At 38.4% G+C, this 25,172-nt stretch overlaps 1 protein-coding gene across 2 annotated transcripts in view; it reads left to right on the forward strand.

The window, feature by feature from the left end:
- LOC149903384 (uncharacterized) overlaps positions 1-25,172 on the forward strand; it is a 132,887-nt gene that overhangs the window by 37,593 nt on the left and 70,122 nt on the right. For both annotated transcript variants that reach the window (XM_090108663.1, XM_090108664.1), the window contains exons 5-8: positions 1,272-1,449; positions 2,663-2,919; positions 3,088-3,125; positions 3,593-3,765. In XM_090108663.1, the coding sequence (XP_089964789.1) occupies positions 1,272-1,449; positions 2,663-2,919; positions 3,088-3,125; positions 3,593-3,765 (646 nt within the window). The remainder of the gene's footprint in view (positions 1-1,271; positions 1,450-2,662; positions 2,920-3,087; positions 3,126-3,592; positions 3,766-25,172) is intronic.

Below are 25,172 nucleotides of genomic sequence, written 5' to 3' on the forward strand. Positions count from 1 at the left end.
ACTACATAAATCTATAATGAGATCTGCCAAATAAATCATTATTGTTACATAAAACATAGCTCCAACTACCCCGTGCTCAGAAATAACCCAAAAATAGATAATAAAAGCTTCCAGTGTTGGTGAAACTGACTATAATTTATTCAAAGTATTCAATGCGGTTTTACGGGACGTAAAAACACCATTACGGCTGTGTTATAGCTGGATTAATGTTTGTTTTGATAGTTCCTTGCATTGTTAAATTTGTGAAAATCTCGAAAGCACTTAGTAACTTCAAATAAAAGGTAGAGTTGTAAATTATACATATTACATTTCAGGTATCACAAATCATTATTTTTATTTATTACGGTGTTATGTTTTTGAGGAATTCGGTATATGTTTCTTAGACTATTATTTCTTAACGATTTACAAATTTTAGAAAATTTCTTCTATCTCGCCACCAGTATTGTCTAAAAATATTTTATTTAATAAAAAAATAGGTTTTCTTTTACGTAGTTATTAACAATACTTCAAGTAAATATTATAAAAAAGTTTGTCAAGTAAATATTATAAAAAAGTTAAGTTAAAGTTTGTCAAGTAAATATTATAAAAAAGTTATTAATATCAATGAAAAATATTTCCTATTTACACCTAGAAATCACAAATTGCGTCAAGATGCAAACATTTCTACTGTAATAAAATGTTTAAAAACCTGCAATAATCTTCAACTAACAACCAACAGAGATCGTCAGTAAACTTATTGAAAATATCCTTAAATTTTTCGTCAATAGTAAAAAGTATTTTAAAAATGTAGAGCGTTTAAAACAGATTCAGCAGAAGCTTTAAAATAAGTTTCAGCAGATAGTATTTATAAAATATATATTGTATAAATAAAACAGTGAGACGAGCCCGTTAGAATTTTATTTTTCTTCTTTGTAGCACCTCTTTGTAAGCCCTCAAGTCCTCCTAGAAACACTCACTACTGTGAAGTGTCTCTACAGATACTTCAAAACTCTAGGGAGAGTAGAAAAATTTGACTGAGATTGTTGGTTATTTAGCTACGATTATACTATGAATTACAAGGGTGCACATCCTGCTTTTTTTGTTAACTGGGCGGAAATCTTCGACAATGACTTTGTCTTTTTGAGGAAAAGCAGGGCATATAGGATTCTAACCCACAAAAAACCTCCTCAGAGATCAAACCCAAATCACAGGAGCAGGGAGCAAATCCTCCCTTACGACTATATTCTTAAAAATTTCGCAAACATTTATTATGGGTGTCATTTTGTTACCAGAATGTGTTTTGGGAGTATGCTCCTGCGCACACGCACCTCGACTGCCCGTACCACAAGTGTCTGCTGATATGTTCTCATTCATGGGAGAGCTGATGGTCAACGTGTCTTGGACTTTACCAGCTCCTAATGAACCGCTCAGACTCCCGCCCAGGCTGAGGAAACAGGCCTATATTATAAGGTTAGTTATTATATCTTGACAAATTGGGTTTTTTTTGTCACTTGGCAGCGATTCCTAGAAAATACATAGGAGTCCTGTTAATTTCAACGTTGCTTATGTTATTCTTCATAATCATAGTTTCAGTGTACATTTTTTATGTTAAATATATATGCGATCCAAACAATGACAAAGGCAAATTTTTAAATAGTTCATAATCTGTAGGAGCTTTTGTAAAATTAAGAAAAAGCTACAAATCAATGTTCCTAATTTATTTTAAATAAATATTGATTAATTTAGATAACATCTGCAATTATTAAAATGATAAAATGTAACATAACTGTTTGGAAACATACCTTAAAACACCTTAACACACCTTAAAAAATGTCACTTACCATTAGGGATAATCAACATGAAGAAAGGCAAGTCATAAAGAATAGCATGCTTAAGCATTTATTGCTGTTTTAATAGCTCGGACTAATTTATTATTCTAGATTTTATTAGCAATGAAAATGCTTACGCACTTCTAACTGCGAAATTACGTGCAACAGAACTTTTTCTGCACCTTCCTGGTATCGTAAATGTGCAATTTTGTTTTGTTACCATGATACACGAATTTGCAGTTTAATGAAGAAAACTTTAGAAGGTTGGTTTTTATAGATTATCGTTCTTTTCATATTATAAGATATTATTTTGCTTTGTCATTAACTGGACTTGAAATACCTCAAATAATAGGAATGTTACCACGAACCTTAAAAGTACATCATATGCCTATAAGTCATCTGAAGCATTGTTCTATACACTTTCCACATAATTATTGTACTTATCAATCATGTTGTAATCTTCAAGAATTCGAAGGGTCAAAGACCCTCGTAATGCATAAAGCTGATTTAATGATAGCGTGTCAGTTCCCGCTTGTCAGTTGTCATGCTGATAAGCATTGCATAAGATTGGCTGCATTGCTATGACCATTGTGAATTCAAACTCTAACAAATCTAAACCATCAATATCACTATTTACTATCTTGTTATAACTGTTATTCCATTCCAAAATCATGTGAACTGGAATACAGTTCTGTATGATTTTGAACCTTGGGAAAATGTAATTTGATTTGCTCCTCTTTAAAAATTCTTTGTTCCCTTCCAACCTGTTATTAAAAACTTCGAAATTAACAAATAATATTTCTATAGATTTTAAAGTTTGCCATATTTCTTGCGTAACCAATAAACATTTTCAGCTTAGGTAAACAAATGGTGTCCGACGCGCACCCAGCTCCCTGGTTCGCAAACACCATAACCAGGCGCGAAGAAGCAAAAGGCTTCGTTGCCGTGCCTGAAGGGGTGCGATGGCTTATCCTACCTATTAATGAGAAGAACATCGCACGAGCTGATAAGAAGAAAACGACGCTAGTACTCGATGTAAAGCTCTTGGCGCGAGTGAGTCTAATTGATGAACGAGGTTGTATAGGACCCGCTGGAAATGTTACAGCTTATGGTTGGTAGCTTGTATTAACTATTTAGCTTTATAAATACATTGCTGTATTACGCTGATTTATAACTATGACGCTTCATTAACATGATAACAGTTGGTTTTGTTAAATTGAGTTTATCGGATAAATGTGGAGTATCTTTAATTTTAAATCAATGTCTTCTTCATTTTTAGACCCATCGAAAGCTAAAGGTTCACCGTTTAGTTCATATGTAAGTATTTTTAAGCTACCATCTAAATATCCGAAACATACTTAAGTGCAAATAGACGTCCCAAAACACAAGCCGCTTAACAGAAAGGAATTAGGATTAATTAGACGCACCATATGTTCAACCTTAAATAGGTTGTAGATAAAGTGATTAGGGCGGTCACACTATCTATTCACACATAATATCACTTAAAGTAATCTGGATAGGAAAAGTTTTAGGAAATTCAACTTCGGACTTCGAAGATTGACTTCTCTTCGAGTAACCTGCACAGGAAGAGCATGATATTAATATTAAAATTATCAAAATATTGAAAAAAAGAAGCGTCTATAGAGCTGTAGCGTCTATAGAGCTAGGCTTTTTGCCCATTGGTCTCATCATATTTCCAAATAATATTACCGCTATTGAGTTGCGTTTTTCTCAACCGTTCGATTCTTTAATATTCTGTCTTCTTAAACATTACCATGTGGCAGATGCTGTGGGCCCTCTATGGCGGTATTTGCGTGCTAGCTGCTGGCGTCATACTGGCGTTCAGCGCAAAAGCTGTCAAGCGAATCACTGCCATTATACTAAGAGAAATCCGCCCCGCTCCCGCTCCTTCGCCGCTGCAAACTATGTCGAACCGACCGATTTGGTTCATGAGGCAGTGAGTAGTAGTTTATAAGTTGAACGAAGCAGAAAAATTTACACACACTCAAACATACATACTCCCTTCGCACACATGGAAAGGTAGGCTGAATTTCAACACAGACACAGTGTACAAGCCTCGCGCACACAAGCACGCATGCTTGAAAATGAACACACGCACACATGTATTTTGAAAATTAATAAAAGCTAATATATCTTCAAATACTTGAAGTTTGACCGGGATCAACTTTCAAAGTTATTTTCATTAAGCTATTTACTAACAGTTTCTAGTGGGTTTCAGAATGTTAAGTTGTATTTCAGTATTTAGCTCATCACTAAGATTACCAATCGAAAGACGGGAATAATATTTGAGTTAATGTACTTACTTATTTTGTTAGCGAACCTGAAATTAAATTCTTTTTTTTAATGGCATTTATTGTAGCTGCAATAATATGTATTCTACTTAACAAAAATTTGCCTTTTAAAATGAACAGGCGACTACAATTAATGATAGCGATGTTAATATGAACACAAATGGCAAAATTAAATTCAATGGAAACGAAAAAAAAAAACCAAAAAATATTTTTTATAACATAAAATAATATTTACTTTTAAAAAATGATAAATGTACGGAATTCAATTTCTATAAAATAACGCTAGAAAGATATAACTAATTAGGCGTCACACATCAAAATGTAAATTTTATACATTAATTCACAAATTAGTGATGCATTAAATATACTATTAATAGAGGCTCTGACAGATTGGGTATTAGGTATAAATGATTGCATTAAATTATGTCACTTCCTCAGATAACGACTTCACCTTACATAACCATTGATGTATACCTTTTTATTACTGACACAATTTGCAATACAACAGACAACTACATGTTTATTTTATGTCACTTAACTACCTATAATATTAGGTAAGATTTACTATCATAAGACCAATATTATAGATCATCCAAGTCTAAATTAATGGACTCCGGTAATACGAGTGTCGAGTATTAAAATATTATTTTTCATTGGTACCTGCTACAATAAAAATTATTACTATATTTACATAATCTTTACAGACCTTGAGTAATTTTCCTATGTATGTGAAAGCCGGCACCATACATTTGAAATTTTTCACATGCCTTCGTAGGTACTAGCGCGAGCATTCTTAGTAAGAACCAAGGCGGTTCTGATACTTACCGGCAGAATAAAAAATACGCTACGAATTATGAACCTCCGACGATATTCAGAGCGGTTAAATTAGGTCCATTGGTCATAATAACATATTATCACACTTCAAGCTGCGAAGAACGATTTATGTAGGTACTAATTCATTAAAACCCTTTTATAAGGTTTACTCAAAACATTACCTCCCAGTGTTGTTTGTTTGAACAGGAAGCTTTTGTTTATTCGGGAGCCCTTCGAAAATGGATTATAAGATTAATACGATCCTTAAATACAAAATTATTTGTTGTGCACACTTTGATCTTCAACGTTGCTTAGTTTTTATGTAGGTACAACCCATTACTGATCATACTAAGTTTATATTGTATAACATCACAAATTTAATTAAAACCTTCGAATATTCAACTAATAATCGGGTATTGAATTTTCCTTAATATTGAACAGTTAACAACCATCTAAAGTTTTAAGCGGATGCTCTTAATTTTAAACAATTATATAAACTTGAATTGATTCCATGGGCGTTGTTTTGTAACGTCTATTGAGTCAAGCGTGGTTTGGGTACCTCTAGGGACGTCGATACAAGACGTGACGTATATATTATAATGTACAATATTAATACGCAAACATCTAATATGATAACGCGTGAATGACTTTTATTATTTCGTGTGTGTTTTGCTTTATGAACAAAAGTAATAAGGAAAATGTATGGCATATTATTATTGATTACACTAATTGATTTTATTACTACTAAATAAAAAAATTGCATGTTCCTCTTTTTCTATAATAATGCTATAATTTGGGTGCGATACTGTTCAAGTATAACACTTATAATTCTGATGAGCTAAAAACTACTTAAAACGTAACGTAAGTAGACCAATTCTATTGTGTTCAATGAATACGAAATACATTTTATGGCAGATTAAAAAATTTTGCAAGCGGTTAAGTCCTGTGTATCGAAATTGAGTCAGGTTTTACTTTATGATGCTTAAGAAATTAGAAATTTTTATCTAGGTTAGCTTGAAACAAAGAAATCGTTCGACCGAGTTTCTATTAAAATCTTCTTAGAGAGTACCTAAGTGGGATAAAGAGTTATTTTATACATCGTATACTTAAAACAAAGCAGCCTTCATTATGAATAATAAACGATAGAAATTATAATATTTTCGTAACTTTGATAATCAAGACGTTAGACATTTGTCTCACGCCTGATTATATAAACATGAAAAATAGAAGCACTAACGACGAATTTTATTAGTAAATAATTTATAAATCATCTATAATTACCGTTACAAAATCATTCATGTTTCAATGTTGTTAAGATGTAAGACAAACAATTACGTAAAGAGATTTGTATCTCCATGACCATGATGTTATGGTGTTGAGAAAATGACAGGTCATTGTTCAAAGTTCGAATCCGATGAGATACGATCGAACATTTTAACGGTACTGTTAGTTTTCACACACTATTTTTTTATAGTTTATGTACTTACTAATTACTAGCTGTGCTCTACGGTTTTACCCGCAGTGCTCCTCTCCTGTTGGTCTTAGCGTGTTGATATATAGCCTATAGCCTTCCTCAATAAATGGGCTATCTAGCACCGAAAGAATTTTTCAAAACGGACCAATAGTTCCTGACATTAGCGCGTTCAAACAAACAAACTCTTCAACTTTATAATATTAGTATAGATATACCTATCGAAGATACATTCTTACGTAGAATTAATTAAGGTGTTATCAAATATTTATTTAAACATAATTTCTCTAGTATAGAAGAAGAATTTGTTAATTTTGACCAAAAGCTTTGTAATAAACTGATTGAAATTGAAATCTAAAGCGATGATGATGTTTCATAAGTAGGCATTATTACCGTATGTACTAATAAAGCAAATATAAGGTAAAAAAATTGTATGGGAACAGAATTCGTCAAATCAGTATAGAAACCTAACAAAATGTACGTTCACAAAATGCGTGAAATGTCAGTTTCATGGTTTTTTAATATGAGGATGATTTGCTATTTTTATTTATTTATTTTACCTTCTTTGTCTTAAAATAAGCTAGGCTATATACTAAAAAAAAAATATTTAATATTACTTCGGAAATATATCTGAAAGCTTTCTGAAAGTAAAATAAGTTCCAGCAGTTTTTGAATTAAATCGTCACTAACGATAAATAAATAAATAAAAACAATCTATCCTTCATAGTTAGATTAAATAGTAATTACAATTAATATAATTACTTAGCCATATAAACAGCTATTTTGTTTAAAACTCAAGTAATAATACATAATTAATTCATATTTCGGAGATGAAAGCTCGTCAGAAGCTAAACGGTTCGCGGAGGAACACATAACGTCTCAGATTTGATCTCATTTCGCACGTTGTTACACACAATGAAGAAATTTGCCAAATTTTAGCACGTCGTTTCTTTTATCTAAGTGCAATTAAGTTGCACAATGCAGTGCAACTGACCTAGATGATGCATATCCCGTTCTCTCTTTAATTGATTTTAAGATGCAGTAGATTTGCAGATTGCAATAAGCTGAAAGTTTAAAATACTGGAAACATTGTGTTTTTTACATCAATGCATTATAAAATATAAATTGTAGGCATGATCGATGTATAAAATAATACAATGTTGATAGTTTAAATATTATACAATAAGATTTGCGAAGATTTTTTTATATTCAAAAGTTTTTCTTACGAAGTATAGGTAGTTTTTTTTTATTTTTCGCATTAAATTTAGACACGATATTTTTTTATGATTATTATCTACGTTTAGTCTTACTAATAACTCTCATTATATCAAAATACATCGATTAGATTAGATTATATCTATAACTGTTTTTGTAATAATTTATGATAAAAAAATAACATTAAAATAAAAAACATTTTATTTTTTGTTTTGTAATTGTAAAGTATATGTACATTTACACAGAACGTCACAGTTTATTGCGAATTTTTTTATCTTTCATATTTTGCGGTGATCTGCAAAGTGCGATTTCAAAAGTGTAGTTATCTTAGTAGGTTCTTGAGACCCACATTCAACAACGATGTTACCAGAATGATTTGCCAATTTTAAAATAATATTTTTATAAAATAAAGAGGCTCTTTTGTCATTGTTGTTGTTATACATATTCATAGTTTATTCAGATTTCAGTATATATTAATTATATCATCATCGTCACATAGTCTAAAGGTATATTGTGTTTTAGTCTTCTTTAGTCTGTGTTGAACAAATATACGTTAATACGATTCTATTTTTCAACTTTGTAAGAAAATACAATATATTACAATCTCGATTAATAAAAACAGTCTACACATTATTGCCTATGTGTAAAATTACAGTAGCGTTTTTTACCCGACTGCCAAAGAAGGAGGGTAATGTTTTTCGAGTGTATGTAAGTATGTATGTATGTCTTTTCCTTTGTGACCACCTGTAGCCTAAACGGCTTGATGGGTTTTGATGTATGAGGTATCGTTAGATTTGTCTTGATTACGGGAGTGTCATAGGATACATTTTATCCTAAAAGTCCCACGGGATAAAGACATAATAATATTTTTTTAGTGTGCAGTCGGGTATTTTGTTTTTTTAATAATAATTGTCTTGTTAATTAAAAAATTCTATACAAACATTTTAATCATGTTTCAATAGATGTTCAAAAAGTATCAATAGGCCTACCTACTTAAATACACATTTTTCAGAAAGTATGAGGGACAGTCTCATAAATAGAGAGTACTTATCAGAATGTCTATTATCCACTTTCTTCGTCTAAATTGCAAAAAGATGAAATTATATAAACTATAACGTAATCCAATTTATACTTAACAGTATATGTAGTCATTTCATGGGAATAAAGTTGATTACATGTTAATGAGACTGCGTTTTCAATCTTGAAGTGTGCATATTAATTACTGTCAAAAGATCTTCATATAGATAATATTTAAATTGCGTTACAATTGAATGGAGAATGGAGTTTTTCTCGACAAAAACATATGTACCTGTAATTTAGCCCTAATAAACCGTGTAATGGAATACTGGTGTAAGTATTGCATTGATACTTACGCCAGTTATGGTCTTTCGTAAAATAAAGTATGAAAGACATTATTTTACAGGGGGATAAATGTACCTAAAGATATTGACCACTAAATGCCGTATAATCTGAACAAACGCGAGCCTCCACTAAGAACGTACATTTACAGTACATATTATTGTTTTTAAAAACGTTACTGTATCTCGATTATTATTTATTAGGCAGAGGAAAGATTCAAATCGTTTGAAGGGAGATTCTATGACATTATGCGACCTTTTAGGCGTAGGCTTCCCAATCTATGTACGATGAACGCTTCACAAAGCCAATGAGGCAATCGTTATTTTCGAAATAGGTCGTATTATACAACAATATTGAATATCAGATATGTTAACAATAGGTATGAGAACAAGGGGTGTAAGACTCAGGAGAGTCTTCCATCTTGATTCGCCTACTCAGAAACTCGACAATTCGCGTATTTTTTTATAATTTTATAATAATTATTGTGATTATCATTAGCTTTACGTATAGTGATCATATCATAATTATGGTGGTTCCAAAGGCTTTAAACTTTGAAGACGAACACCATAAAATAATAAAGAGTTAAAATATTTTAAACTACCAATATTTAGAAGCTACCCCTTCATAATCGAAAACATGCTTCAATTATTACTAGGTATACTCTACAAATACTGAACTACTGTCTCATAAAGCATAAAGTTATATATGGCTGTACCTACTATGATACTATCTAAAAGAATAATGACCATTAAAATAGTAAAATTGCTCTTTTTAGCAGGTTCTCGTTTATAAATTACATAAAATAAGGACACCCAAATTCAAATCTTTCCACTTATTTTCAGCATGTGTCTCGACAAAATAGTATTATAATAAAACAACAGGATAAAAGGTTACAATACGTAGGTAACAATATAAAATAATTTGGAAAATCCAAAAGTGCACGCCTCATAATTTTTTTTTAATAATTATTTATTAATTATTATTTTTGTTTATTTAATAACAATTAAACCACATCGAATCAGACCCTGAAAAATGAAAGGGTTCTATTCCTGAGCATACTCAAGCGTAAGAGAAAAAAAAAAGACTCGATTAGTAAAGTATTTCGGTCGCTATCGTGTTAACAAGAAAAAGGATCCGCACATACAGACACACGGACGTCCAAGACAGAACTTTTTTAAACTGTTTTTTAACTAGTTTAAATAACAAAAATGACATCAAAAATATCATGAACGTTAAAAATAGTGTTTTTTCTTAAGGGTGCTATAACAGATTTTTAACAAAAACCGCTATTTTACGGTACAATTTTAACTCAAAGCACTTACACGTGAGAACAAAGTAATATCTTAATTTAAAGATAATATATTCAGTTCTACGATCATCTTATAAAAATTGTACGACGTCATACAAAATTGTCACTGAAATACGATTTTCCCAGCACAATGATCGCATAAAATGCAAAAAAATGGGGTCTAAAACGGTACACTTTTAAGAAAATTAAAAGCCTAATCTATCTTCTTACCTATAAATTATTGAGGGATATATAGTCCTTTATAGATTGAGATAATTTTTTTGTATCTAAATCAAAATTTTATTTCAATTATAAGCTAAATTAAAAATACTTGTCGATTTCTTCATACATTTTGCTCTCGCGGGTCGTCAGACCGCGCTCAGAAGCGCTCTTGGAAGGACGGGTGTATCGCTCCTCGTCCCAAAAATAAAAACGAATTAGAAAAAGATTATTGTGCGTATACTGTCGTTTTCGTGATTTGAAATATTTGATACTTTATAAGAGTAAACTGTATAAGTTTCATATTCCAGTTATTTGTAATTTAAAATTATGTTTTAAAAATTATGTTGACTGAGATTCTCTTTTTTTATGGGTTGTTGAACGGATTGGTGGGGTAAAGCAATTTGACAAAACTTAAATCCAAAATGGCGCCGACGAAAATTTGCCATCTTTTCGTCATGGGTGTCATTTTCATGGTTTTTGGGGTAGCTATTAACCAATATGAGGTCAAAAATAAAATCCAAGATGGCGCCGACGAAAATTTTACATCTTTTCATCATGGGTGTCATTTTCATGGTTTTTGGGGTAGCTATTAACTAATATGAGGTCAAAACTAAAATCCAAGATGGCGCCGACGAAAATTTTACATCTTTTCGTCATGGGTGACATTTTCATGGTTTATGGGGTAGCTATTAACCAATATGAGGTCAAAAATAAAATCCAAGATGGCGCCGACGAAAATTTTACATCTTTTCGTCATGGGTGTCATTTTCATGGTTTATGGGGTAGCTATTAACCAATATGAGGTCAAAAATAAAATCCAAGATGGCGCCGACGAAAATTTTACATCTTTCCGTGATGGGTGTCATTTTCATGGTTTTTGGGGTGGATATTACGCAATATGAGGTCAGAACTAAAATCCAAGATGGCGCCGGTGAAAATTTGACATCTTTTCGTCATGGGTGTCATTTTCATGGTTTTTGGGATAGCTATTAACTAATATGAGGTCAAAACTAAAATCCAAGATGGCGCCGACGAAAATTTTACATCTTTTCGTCATGGGTGTCATTTTCATGGTTTTTGGGGTAGCTATTAACCAATATGAGGTCAAAAATAAAATCCAAGATGGCGCCGACGAAAATTTTAAATCTTTGTTATTTTATTTTAGTTTACTTCTTTATTATTAAGAAAATTACACCTATGACGAAAAGATGTCAAATTTTCGTCGGCGCCATCTTGGATTTTGGTTTTAACCTCATATTCGTTAATAGCTACCCCAAAAACCATGAAAATGACACCCATCACGAAAAAAGTCAAATTTTCGTCGGCGCCATCTTGGATTTTGGTTTTAACCTCATATTCGTTAATAGCTACCCCAAAAACCATGAAAATGACACCCATCACGAAAAAAGTCAAATTTTCGTCGGCGCCATCTTGGATTTTAGTTTTGACCTCATATTTGTTAAGAGCTACTCCAAAACCTTGAAAATGACACCCATGACGAAAAGATGTAAAATTTTCGTCGGCGCCATCTTGGATTTTAGTTTTGACCTCATATTGGTTAATAGCTACCCCAAAAACTACCCACACTTGCAAATGTGTTTGCTACGTAGGAAAAGTTCAGATTTAAGAGTATCCTAGCTGTAATGTGTTATGTGACGAATACCTATAATTTATTTCATTCCGACTATTTTTCGGAATAACATACATTTACTAAGAATTGTATACAATGCCGGATTTAATACAGTGCCGGTAACATCATATGTAGGTATGATAATAATTCTACATTTCTTAAAAAGCTTTGATAGACTACAGGCCCGTGTTGAAAAAATTATGGGTCATTTGACCCACCAGGTGACCTATCTAGAACGATATAAGAGCATAAAATAATAAGATTCAGCACTATGACGTCACTTGTAAGCTGTCCACCTGAGTGCAGATGAGAATTCGAAGGTTCAGGTAGAGATTTTCTCCCCTTGTCTCCATGATTTTTGTACGGCGTTGCGGAATAATTGATTAAAAGTAGTATAGAAATAGCATGACACAGATGCCGTACAAAATCAAATGACCAAATTTACCCCGGCAACTGTCGAAAAATAAAAATAAATTCCGACTTTGTGGACCACAATTTTTGTACGGCATCTGTGTCATACTATTTCTATACTGCTTTTAAGCCATTATTCCGCAACGCCGTACAAAAATCATGGAGACAAGGGGAGAAAATCTCTACCTGAACTTTCGAATTCTCATCTGCACTCAGGTGGACAGCTTACGAGTGACGCCATAGTGCTGAATCTTATTATTTTATGCTCTTATATCATTCTATATAGGTCAGGTGGTGGGTCAAATGACCCATAATTTTTTCAACATGGGCCTGTAGTCTATGATATTGTATACAATTAATCATAGATTATTATTCAATTAAATAATGATGTAAAATAGTCACACTTTTTTAAGTTGTTTGAATATACTAACATACTTATTAGGATCGTACCTACTAATAAAAGTAACAAAATGAATTTTTAAAGTTCCTAGTAATCTTCTGGAATCAATTTCAATAAAAATACATAATATCAAAAATTAAAAATAATATCAAGTATGAAGATGGTCTATAAAATGGAATGCGCTATGTTTACGTGAGCGTGATATTGCCGCGAACAAAGTTACGTCGTTAGATACCTAAATTTGAGTAACGCAGATTTGTGACAGCGTCCTTAATATGTGTGTGTATGTATTATCTTACAAGTGCAATGTATGATACATAAAGACATTTTAAGTTTGAAAAATCAGATGTTTTGCGCGAAGTGACAGTAGTACCCACCTCAACGCTTCGCTTATGAGGCGTGCAATAGAATATATTTTATATTGTTTTTTTGCGTAATAGAAATATAGAGTACCTATTACGTGGCCGGTATTAATTATGCGAATATTCTTAGTACCTAATATTCATAAATCACAGTAACCAACCTATTCTATTTCGCTTATATGATCTATGAGAGTACATATATAAACATGTTTATATAACTGACTATATATCCCACGTCTAATGTTTTGTTTTTGAGCTATGGACTTTGGAATAACAATAATAATCGTTCAACAACTAACAGATGGTTCAATGTTAAGTATGTATATTTAGCTCGACTTCGATAATCTGTTCATACAAACATTATAATAATACTCTTATAACCTACTAGCTGTGCCGCGCGGTTTCACCCGCATTGCTCCGCTGTTGGTCTTAGCGTGATGATATATAAATTATAGCCTATAGCCATCCTCGATAAATGGGCTATCTAACACTGAAAGAATTTTTCAAAGCGGACCAGTTATTCCTGAGATTAGCGCGTTAAAACAAACAAACAGCTTTACAATATCAGTATAGATATTATGCCCCAATTCCATTAGACAGGTCAGTAGTTCTGCTCCTTAAATAATATTAACTATCCATTGTTCCAATAAATTGTTATAATCGGTCGAGCGAGTTTGAAGATTACTGAAATCGAAAATACAAATAAATACATAACAAACAAACAATTCAATAGTTTCATTTTATGACTATGTTAGGAATGATTTTTGTTCTTTAGGCTGCAGAAATCTAAAGAATAAAATATGTCAGTTATCGAATCTATGTCGATGTTGATGTTAAAATGTCGGCACTTACCTGATCCTGTTTTTATTATTGTACCTTTTTGGGACAAGGTTTACGAAAGAACCCGTGTGGAGTTTCTGGTCTCCTATCGGGCGCGTCCCCAGGTGGCGGATAGGGGGAGGCCTCCCAGATATGGGGGGTACCGGTGGTATTGCCGGCGCGGACCAAAACCAGCTTGGAGGAACTCGAGGGCTACATGCCTTCGTCGAAATTTCTGCTCTGCAGGGAGTTTCCCTGTGCAGTTGCTGGGTTCGAGTTCGAACAGTGCTGCTGTTGGCGGCGACGTATGGTAACCAGTGGTTGCGGACGTTTTTAGTCCTACTGGGCGAGGGGCTGCTCTGCAGCGGTGGATGGCGGTTGCTACAATCGCGGCGCGGCGGGCTGGGCGGCAGGTTTTCTGACGTCTGGTTAGGGGCTTCGGCCTCCCGTCGGGCAACCTGTTACCCGTCGTAGTGTTGTTGTCACGTCTAGCAGCTACGACGGACCAGGGGGCTTGCCTTAACCGGCCGGTTCGAGAGGAAGGACACCTCATCAAAAAACCCTCAAATCTGCGTTTCAGTCCAGCGGCGTGGATTTCCTGTCCCCTTTGGACAGTTTGGCTCGGGAGTGCGTGAGCTTTAGCTGTGGCCTCCCATGGATACCGCCCGACCTCCATGGTGTATAAGGGTTATCCGGGTGCAGGGGGCACCGCCCGGATGGACTTTTTATATCCCCCATACTCGTGGGAACAAAAATGTCTTTTAACCCGGCCCCATTTAATAACGACGACTCTAGCAAAATAAATTTGGACAATGATAGGCAACACGACTCGGATGACGCAAGGACAAGACGGACGAGAGCTGGGGGGCTTTCTAAATCAAGCTCAGCCAACAGCATGGTGGATATGCAATCCCACGAAACGGGAAGGCTGTGGCGGAAGAGGTCCCTAGATAGGAGCCGCTCCGGTTCGGATTCGGAGGATGGGTTTGGGGGTTCAAAAACCCCCTGCCAAAAAACATCCAAAAGAGGGAAGGGCCGCACGCCGGGTACGTGCGCCGCTCGGCGCGCAGCCAAACTGGACGCGTCGCGCAAACTGGAAACAGAGTTGCAGGCTGAGCAGGAGGTCGCGGAGTGCGCTGAGCGCATCGAGGCGATGCGTGCTAGCGCTCCCCTCCCCCCCATTCCAATAGAGGAAGGAAACACGGCGGAGGCTCTTAGCCTCCGTATTGCGGATAGCTTGGCCGCCATTGAGAAGGTGCGGTCCAGGTCAAACAATTTGAAGACCACTTTCAAAAAAGTCCTCAAATTGGCGCACGATGACATTGAACTGTCGGTTGCACAATTCAAGCGGCTCACAGTCTCAGAGGAGACACGGCTTCTGCAGGCGGATAACTCCCGCCTACAGGCCGAGATCGACTTCCTCAAAAGGGAGCTCGAAAAAGTGAAGACCTCGCAAAGCGTTCAAGTGTGTCCTCAACCGCGGGAACCAGATGCTGATCTGGTAGCTTCCATTTTGCGCCAGGTTGGAGACATGATTAACGCTAGGTTTGAGGCCCTGGAGGAGCGTCTGCCGCCGGCTAAGCGATTAAGACCGGCGCTGGCGGCGGATAACAGGAGAGCGACAGTGGAGGCCGTCCAACAGGCGACCCAGGACCTTGTCCCTCTCCCACCACCAGCAGAAAAAACATATGCAATGGCTGCCTCGGTACCGCAACCAGGCATATCGGCGACGGGGTCCACTCCAAAACGGGCCGTGAAGCATGCTGCGGCTCCGGTCGGGAAGACTGCTTTAAAGCAGCAAGTGGCGGTACAGGTTGCAGCGACGGCCATGAAGCCGAAGCCGAAGGCCAACAAGAAGAAAAAAGTGGCGTCGAAAAGCGCGGCGAACTCAAAACCCGCCAGCATAGTCGCGCCCTCCACATCAGCCCCATCGTCAGACCCCCTCCCGCAACAGCAGCCAGAGGAAGGATGGACTGTTGTCGGGAAGGGTGGGAAGAAAACAAAGAGGGCCAAGGCTAAGAAGCCTGCGGCGCAGTCCCGCAAAAAGCGGCACAAGCTCCACGTTCCCTCTTCCTCGGCTGTCGTCCTGACCCTTCAGCCGGGAGCGGAGGAGCGTGGCATAACTTATGCCAAGATCATGATGGAGGCGCGGCGTGGGATCAATCTTGGGGAGATGGGCATCGATGCGATGCGCTTTAAGCGTGGTGTTACCGGTGCCAGGATATTGGAGATACCTGGTGCTTCCAGCACAAAGGAAGCGGATGCTCTAGCCGCCAAATTGCGGGAGGTATTAGGCGAGGTTAATGTGAAGGTGACCAGGCCAGTGAAGTGCGCAGAGCTGCGTATTACTGGCCTGGATGACTCGGCCTCTGCTGAAGACATTGCGACCGCGGTCTCACGTGCAGGGGAGTGTTCCGTCGAGCACGTAAAGTGTGGTGCCCTGCGTTCTGGCCCGCGGGGCGCAATGTCAGCCTGGGTAAGCTGTCCGGTGACCGCGGCGAAGAAGGTGGCGCAGGTGGGACGCGTTCTGGTGGGGTGGGTTTCCGCAAGTGTCTCATTAATCGAGCAGAAGCCCCTCCGCTGCTTCCGCTGCCAGGAGCTAGGCCATGTAAGTGCTACGTGCTCATCACTTGCGGATCGGAGTACCATTTGTTTCCGCTGCGGTGAAATGGGCCATAAAGCGGGTGAATGCTCTGCTACCACTGCTCACTGCGCCCTTTGTGCAGAAGCAAAGCGACCAGCAGAACATCGGCTTGGAAGCTTAGCCTGTAAGGCCCCCAAGCCAAAAAAAGGCGGAATGCGGAAGCTAGATGGTGCTCGGGCTCCATCACGCTCCGCTCTGGTGCCTGAGGTGCCGCAAACGGAGGCAGCAATGGAAACGCAGTAATGGCCCCACTGCGTTTCCTACAGGCCAATATCAACCACTGTGCTAGGTCCCAGGATCTTTTACTCCAAAGCCTGGCAGAGTGGGAGATTGATGTGGCGATTGTGTCTGAGCCGTACAATGTCCCCGCCTGGGATAACTGGGCGGGTGATCTAGATAGCTTGGTGACACTAGTTGCACAAGGCGGTACTCAAATAGAGCAAGTGGTCAGGCGACGGGGCTGCGTATCAGCGGTAATTAACGGATACACCGTCGTGGGGGTGTATTTCTCGCCAAATCGCTGTCTCGCTGATTTCGAGGAGTTCCTCGTCGTGTTGAGAGATATGATCGACCTCGCGCAGCCACTGCCTGTTCTTCTGGCCGGGGACTTCAACGCCAAGTCCGTGTCTTGGGGTTGCCGGGCAGGTGACGTGCGCGGTACTCTGCTTGCAGACTGGGCGGTCGCCTCTGGGTTAACACTTATTAACCGCGGAACAGAGCTGACATGCGTGCGACAGAGGGGTGGCTCTATTGTAGATGTCACCTTCGCAAGCCCCCCTCTCGCTCGTTGTATTCAAGACTGGAGGGTTCTGGTGGACGTGGAGACGCTTTCGGATCACCGCTACATCCGGTTCAGCGTCTCCACGCCCTCGACGGCTAACAGTCGATTCCCCGCTGGCGAGCGCCGTCCGCGCTGGGCGCTTGGAACCCTTGATAAGGAGCTTCTCATAGAAGCTGCCATAGTGCAAGCCTGGCTCCCGACGCCGCAGGGTGACGATGTTGATGTGGAGGAGGAGGCCACTTGGCTTGCCAACGCAATGGCGCAAATATGCGACGCGAGCATGCGGAGAGCGCGGTCAGTCCCGCGAAGGCGACAAATGTACTGGTGGTCCGCCGATATCTCCCAGCTACGCGCTTCTTGCGTAGCCGCGAGGCGGGCGTACACCAGGCATAGACGCCGTAGACGGCGTGACGAAGAGGAGGAGGCGCGGTTATATGCCGTCTACAGAGACTGTATCGTGACTCTCCAGGACGCGATAGGCACAGCAAAAACTCGCGCATGGGAGGAGATGCTCGAGGATTTGAACCACGAACCCTGGGGTCGGCCTTACAAGAGGGTGAGGCAAAAGCTTCGCCCTTGGGCCCCGCCCCTATCTCAAACTCTGGAGCCTCGATTTCTGGAGCAGGTGGTGACGTCCCTGTTTCCGAATCGGGGAAGACATTCTCCCCCGCCGATGGCATCCACAATGACTGTGCAGGAGGAGTATGCTGATGGAAATGTCCCTGTGGTCACGCGTGACGAGCTCGCAGTGGCGGTGGAGCGGCTCAAAGCAAAAAAGACCGCTCCCGGCCCTGATGGTATCCCAGGGCGGGCTTGGGTACTGGCGCTAGAGTCACTTGGACCCAGGGTGGAACAGCTCTTCACAGAATGCCTCCAACAGGGCCAATTTCCCCGGAGGTGGAAGACCGGGAATTTGGTCCTGTTGCAGAAGGACGGACGCCCGCGCGATTCGCCCTCGGCTTACAGGCCGATCGTGCTGCTCGATGAGGTGAGCAAGCTCTTTGAGCGCGTTTTCGCAGCTCGCCTCATCGACCACCTGGAGGGAGTGGGGCCGGACCTGAGCGAAAACCAGTTTGGATTCCGCCGGGGGCGGTCCACCATTGATGCGATCGCTGCGCTGCGTGACCTCGCAGACAATGTGGCTGATGAAGGTGGAGTGCTTTTGGCGGTGTCTCTTGACATCGCCAACGCTTTTAACACGCTACCATGGAGTTGCGTAATTGAGGCGCTCCGCTACCACAACGTGCCCGAGTACATGGTGCGATTGCTGCAGTCCTACCTATCAGAGAGGGCGGTGGCGTACCCCGCACGCCGTGGATGGATGGAAAAGGAAATGTCGTGCGGTGTTCCACAGGGCTCGGTTCTTGGGCCTCTCCTGTGGAACATCGGTTACGACTGGGTCCTGCGCGCCACTTATCCCCCGGGTGTAAGCGTGCTTTGCTATGCGGATGACACCCTGGTGACTGCGCGTGGGGCCTCGTATAGGGACGCGGCCCTCCTTGCGACCGCAGGTGTTGCAGAAGTTGTGCGCCGGATTAGAAGACTTGGTCTAGAGGTGGCCCTGGACAAGTCAGAAGCGATTTTGTTTCGTGGCCGTCGAAGGGCGCAGGCTGCTGGATCAGCCATTCAGGTGGGCGGTGCGTCCATCAGCGTTGGTTCCACGTTGCGCTATCTGGGCATCGTGTTGGACAGCAGCTGGACATTCGTGGAACACTTCCGTCGCCTCGCCCCCCGGCTTGTTGGGGTGGCCGGGGCACTTGGAAGTCTGCTCCCGAATCTTAGGGGGGCTGGGGGCGCGTGCCGTCGTCTTTACACCGGCGTCATTCGCTCCATGGCCCTCTATGGTGCGCCCATTTGGGCTGACTCTTTGAGTGTCCGTACCAGACCCCTATTGCGTAGACCGCAGCGGGTCATGGCGCTCAGAATCGTGAGGGCATATCGCACGGTGTCCTTCGAGGCCGCGTGCGTAATGGCGGGGACGCCCCCGTGGGACCTGGACGCCGAAATGCTGGCGGACGTCTATCGCCGCGTCGCTGCGTCCAGATCGCACGGGATCAACCCATATCTGGAGCAGGTCCAGCAATGGAGGGCTGATGCTCTCGAGCGGCGATTCAGTGAGTGGAAACGACGGCTCGAAGAGCCCAGCGCAGGAGTAAGGACGGTCGAAGCAATCCGACCGGTCCTACGTGAGTGGTGCGACAGGCGGCATGGGGCCATCACCTTCCGCCTGACACAGGTACTGTCCGGACACGGATGTTTTGGGCGGTACCTGTGCAAAGTCGCCAGACGGGAGCCGCAAATGGCTTGTCATTGGTGCGACTGTCCGGAGGACACGGCAGACCATACTCTCGCCGTGTGCCCCGCGTGGTCAGAGCCCCGAGCTCGCCTGGTCGCAGTCGTCGGCCCTGATCTCTCCCTGCCTTCCATAGTTCGCGAAATGGTTGGCGGCGACAGATCGTGGTCCGCGGCTATCACATTCTGCGAGTATGTGATGTCGCAGAAGGAGGAGGCAGAACGGGTCCGCGAGAGAAACCCTTCCGCGGATCCGATCCGGCGTCGTCGTCCTATTGGGCGTCGTCACCGTGTCGCGGCCGCTTTACACGGTCGCGACCTGCCTCCCTGATGATGGGCACCGGATGATGGAACGGGGATATAATCCATCATCCGGTGCGGAGAGGCGGCGTGAGAAGTGTTCCACTCTCGCCGCCCCCCCAGGAAGGTACCTGGCGGCCTCCCGCCACATTCGCGTTGGGCCTGGAGATAGGCTGCCGCTGACGGGTCTGCGGATGCGGTTCTACCGAATACCCGCGGCCCCGTCAATAAAGCGGCACGGCGGAACACAGTGGAGTTTAGTCGGTAGGACCCTGCACTCAGCAGGGTGAGTCCGACATAACCCAGGGCTCTTCCCCCGAGTTGCCCTGGGTATGCCTAAATGCATTCTCCACTATAAAAAAAAAAAAAAAAAAAAAAAAAAAAAAAAAAAAAAAAAAAGGTTTACGAAAGAAAATGTTTGAAAATAGTGTAGAACGTTTTATAAACAAATGTAGAAATGATGTAGAATTGCTTTCTATATTTTGAGTAAGTTTTAAATGTAGGTAATATACTTCTATACGTTGTATGTCAAGGTTTATTGTAAGAAGTATTACTATTCAGTATTCATATAATATTAGTATATTAGTCATCGTTATCATTATGAAAATGTGTTTACTGTTCGTATAATAGAGTATACCTACCCCCAATGGCTGACCCGGCTGACATTCTGTGAAAATTAAAACGGAGCTTTTGTATTTTTGCTTGCATTTTTTAAATCATAATAGAAAGTTAAACTTTACCTGACATTTTACTTCAGTTTAAGTGATTATTATTAACATCAGTTTCTTTTGCATGAATTGCGACGTGATGTAAGAGTAGTAGGGCTTTTAGAGCGGATCCTTGGACAACATCACTATATTAGTGAATTTGACATTTAAAAGCGTTTCGTAAAGCATCAATTATATATTTACTAATTGTTTGTTCGATTTAACTATAGCGTACTATTACAAAGTTACTTAAGAGAACCTTCACATATAACTGAATGGAATGTATTATTTAGAAATAAATAAACGCTAAAAATAAGTGTTAACGTATGAATATAACAAGATTTAAGAAATCGCGGTCAATTAGACACTCAACCGTCCATCAATATCACGGGACGGGACGGGACAGAGGTCAGAGAACGGCTTATTATTCTAAATTGTATACATTGTGCTGCACTTCTTTTTACTAATATAACGACGTATAGATACATATTTTTAAAAATACTGAAATTGTCCTAGTGCCGATTTGAATGACTGAAAACATTTTCCTAAAAAAAAACACAAATTTCTCTCTTTAATCCTTATAAATGGATCTATTATCAACTTTTTACATAACCATTTGTCACGTAGCCTTAACATTGCGTCTTGCGAATTATGTAAGAAGCAGATCCCTCGCAGTAAACAAACAATAAAAAAATATCTAAACGAAATCTCACGAATTCGTATTATTCACACGTATCGTCAACCTTACACAATACTTTAATTATTTAATCATGACGACGCTAATTACTTGGCTCAAGGTTGGAAAATAGGAAACTTAGTAAGCTTTCACGTGGCCCTAATAAAATCATGTGTTTATTGGGTTGCATCAACTGCGTGCAAAACATTGTTTATCTATGAAATTTATTGTACGTAGCTGAAGTCTGTGTTGCCCAAAATAGATGGAATCAGAACACGAGTAATCTATACTTGTCAATTAAATGGTTGTTGAGACGATTATGATTCATGAGTAAGTAGATAATTGTGTGGTGAAAGATGCATTGTTAATTTTTAATGACGTTACAAAAATGATGGTACAAATTTCATAATTCAAGCATACGCTGCTTTGTAGTAACTGCTGCTCAATATTTTAATTATTTACATACAACATGTTTGTGAACTATATCGTTGCTTTATTGCATTTTTAATGAAGTTGCAGCGATTATCAGTACCGTGAAACCTGCTTACTTTGCCACTTTTTCATGTGTCAAAAAGTTTGATTCGCTTTAAAAAAATATAATTGTATGAAAACGTAATGAGTAACCTGCACCTAGACGTAGTAAATTTCATGAAAATTTACATTAATACTAAATATCTATTTCATTTTTGTAAATTATAATATTTTAAGCATAAAAACAATTATGGCAAAGTTAGCTGTCACTTCTGGTAAATTTGCCATATGAAAGAAAAAATGAAATTTTTGGAGTTTATGAGGTTAAAAAGTAATATATTTGCACTCTTCCTATATCCCGTAAAATAAAGTAAAAACTTTATATTATTTAGCACTGGTAATTTAACTCTCTAAGAAGGTGGCAAATTCACCAACCTTTCCAAAATATTTCCTATATAAGAAGAAGTTAGGGTTAGGGTTGTCAAATAAAAATGTTTTCGTAGTAGGAACAATTTAGTAAAAGTAAAAAAAAAACATAATCAATTACTTCTAGTTAGTTTCTTAACTTTGAATTGTTTTACATAATAAAACAAAAAAAAATAGTAAGTATTCATTAAACTAACTAACTTTTTTTTAATATCACACATTACACGACATTCCTAAAAGATTTAAACAATGACAAATTCTTATTTATATGATCTTGATTGAATATAAAAATTTTTGTTATTTTAAACTTGATAGGAACCAATCCAATCAAGTTTTAAAATCCGTTTGTACACATTATTTCCTATTAGCTGTACTTTATGTGTCTCTATTTCTTTTGTGTATGTAATAAATAATTAAATAAATAAATACCTTTTGTAAAACAACCTTCATTTAAGCACATGCACTGTGTATTTCATACCTGGCTACCTAACTATTTATATTTTTTTTTTCACCAGTCAGTAGGTTCTTACAATGACAATTTAATTAAAATATTCATCAGAAATTTTGTGGCAGCCCTAACCTAACCTCCAACAAAACATGGCAAAGTCACCATCACAGACGTTGTGATTGGGGTTGTTGAATTTACCAATACCAATTGCGAAGTAAAGGTAGCTTGTAGCACAGTAAATCAGCTTTTATTTAGCTAAAGAACATTATGTTAACATAATATCAAAAAAATACTTACGTAGGCAATGCTTTTCCCGTTTGTTTTTGTAAAAGTTCCGGAGCACTAAGTTTCATACCGCCAACATTCGAAAAAAGTAACCGCCGAAAATGACATCTCAAAAACAAGCTGGGCTGCCACATCTCATTCGGTATTGCCATTTAACTCATAAATTTTACTATACAGGCATGCATAAATGACAAAAAACTGATATTAAGATGTGACTACACTTTTTCCCTCAGAAGTTGGCTATGGCAAAGTCTGCAACCGTTGGCAAAGCTAGCAGGTTTTACCGGTAGTGAAAAATGTGTTTGAATTTTTACTTTAATAATTTTAAGGATTTCGCTCTTTTTTCCGTTAAGTATTTGCCTTTTTAAAGTATCATCTTGAATAAATTGTTTTATATAATTGACTTAGAAGCCTAAATTACAAGCGGACATTTCATTTTGATTCCCTAATAATGTTTAATCGATGAAGTGATTTCTACTACACTACCCACAGGAAAGAGTAGCATAATAAAAAAACATAAAATAAAAAAAAATGAATATTTTAATTAACCAAAATATAGTACCTACATTACTAATTACATATAGCTCCAACTATAAACCACGCCTTTACAAGTGGGTGTGATAATAGTTAAATAGATTAGTCTGTAATGAGATACTAACCTAACATAATTTTCCTCCTGTCATTACGCAGTCCGTCCACATCCTCGTTTCCACAATTAACAGAATTTCTACGTTAATTAACTGCATAAAACGGAAAGGTTCAAAAACACTATGTGACTACAAAATGAGTTTGGCAACTGGAGAGATTCCAGCCTATCACTTATATCCCATACATACATATACGTCTTGAATACTAAAATAAAACTAAATACTATTTATAGCTTTCATAGTTTCGAATACTTTATGGGTATTGATAGAGATGTATAAGGGTGCTTTTCCACCAATAACGTGCCAGGGAACGTGCCTTGCGAGGATGTCTAGCTATGCTGTGAAAATGTGTGAAGGGTTTCCACCAAAGCACTGGGAGGAAAATGTGCGATGCGAGAATGCGTTGAAATGTCTTCTATTAGTCAAAAGAATATATAGAAGGCACGGACTACATCATAAAAAGAATCAATATACTGTTTATCCCATATTTATACGAATTATCCCTTGTTTTTTGTCAACTTGCCCGAGATAGTTCCCTCTACTTTTTTCTATTTATTTCAAACTACGATACTCTTATCTATTCTATAGAAAACAATAACAAAGAAAACATCATTAAAAATACCGTAATATATTTATAAAGCCAGAAGTTTTGTGATGATCTGAAGTTTGTTGAGTTTGTTGCTCTTTCACGATAAACCTTATTTGGCTCAAACATAGTAGGTAAGAATACTTCCAGATTTGGACTTGAATAAAATATAGGTTGTTCTATATCCGGGAACCATTCTAGTGAAATGAATTACACAATATTTTTAGCATCCATTTAGTTAATTCTGGTTGGTAATAAAACTATTTTGCATATCTAGAGTCATTGTAATTTTACTGTAGATCTATAATCAACGATTTATGAGTAGTTTATAAACAGCACAATTGATTTTTATTAGCTAATCGATTGGATAGAAATAAAATTCGTTTAACATATTACATGCTTTTAACAGTGATTGTGTATCCTTTTTTTTTTGTAAGATTTTTTATTGCGAATATAACATACAGTTTGTGAATAATAAGATAAATAACTTATTTATATATAAAAAGACTGATATCAGATTAATATCAGTATAAATTGATTGAAATAATGCGCATCTAAGTTTAAATTATAGGTGAAAGGTTTGCATATACGCGCTAAGAATTAAGATTACCCAAAGCTATTCAAAATAAATGGCAAATGATTATGTCATTAAATGATTATAAGGTACATTAAATAAAAACATGGCTTGCAAAATTTATTATTAACACGATTCATATTCAAATTAGAAAGCTGGCGATTTTTTTTTCTTTTATTCAACCGACAAATATATTATATTATACTAGCTGTCCCGGCAGATGTT

The sequence above is a fragment of the Colias eurytheme genome, chromosome 13 (genome assembly GCF_061535395.1).
Source record: "Colias eurytheme isolate Ceu_HAF_F1 chromosome 13, ilColEury1 Martin Lab GWU primary, whole genome shotgun sequence".
Classification (NCBI taxonomy): domain Eukaryota; kingdom Metazoa; phylum Arthropoda; class Insecta; order Lepidoptera; family Pieridae; genus Colias; species Colias eurytheme.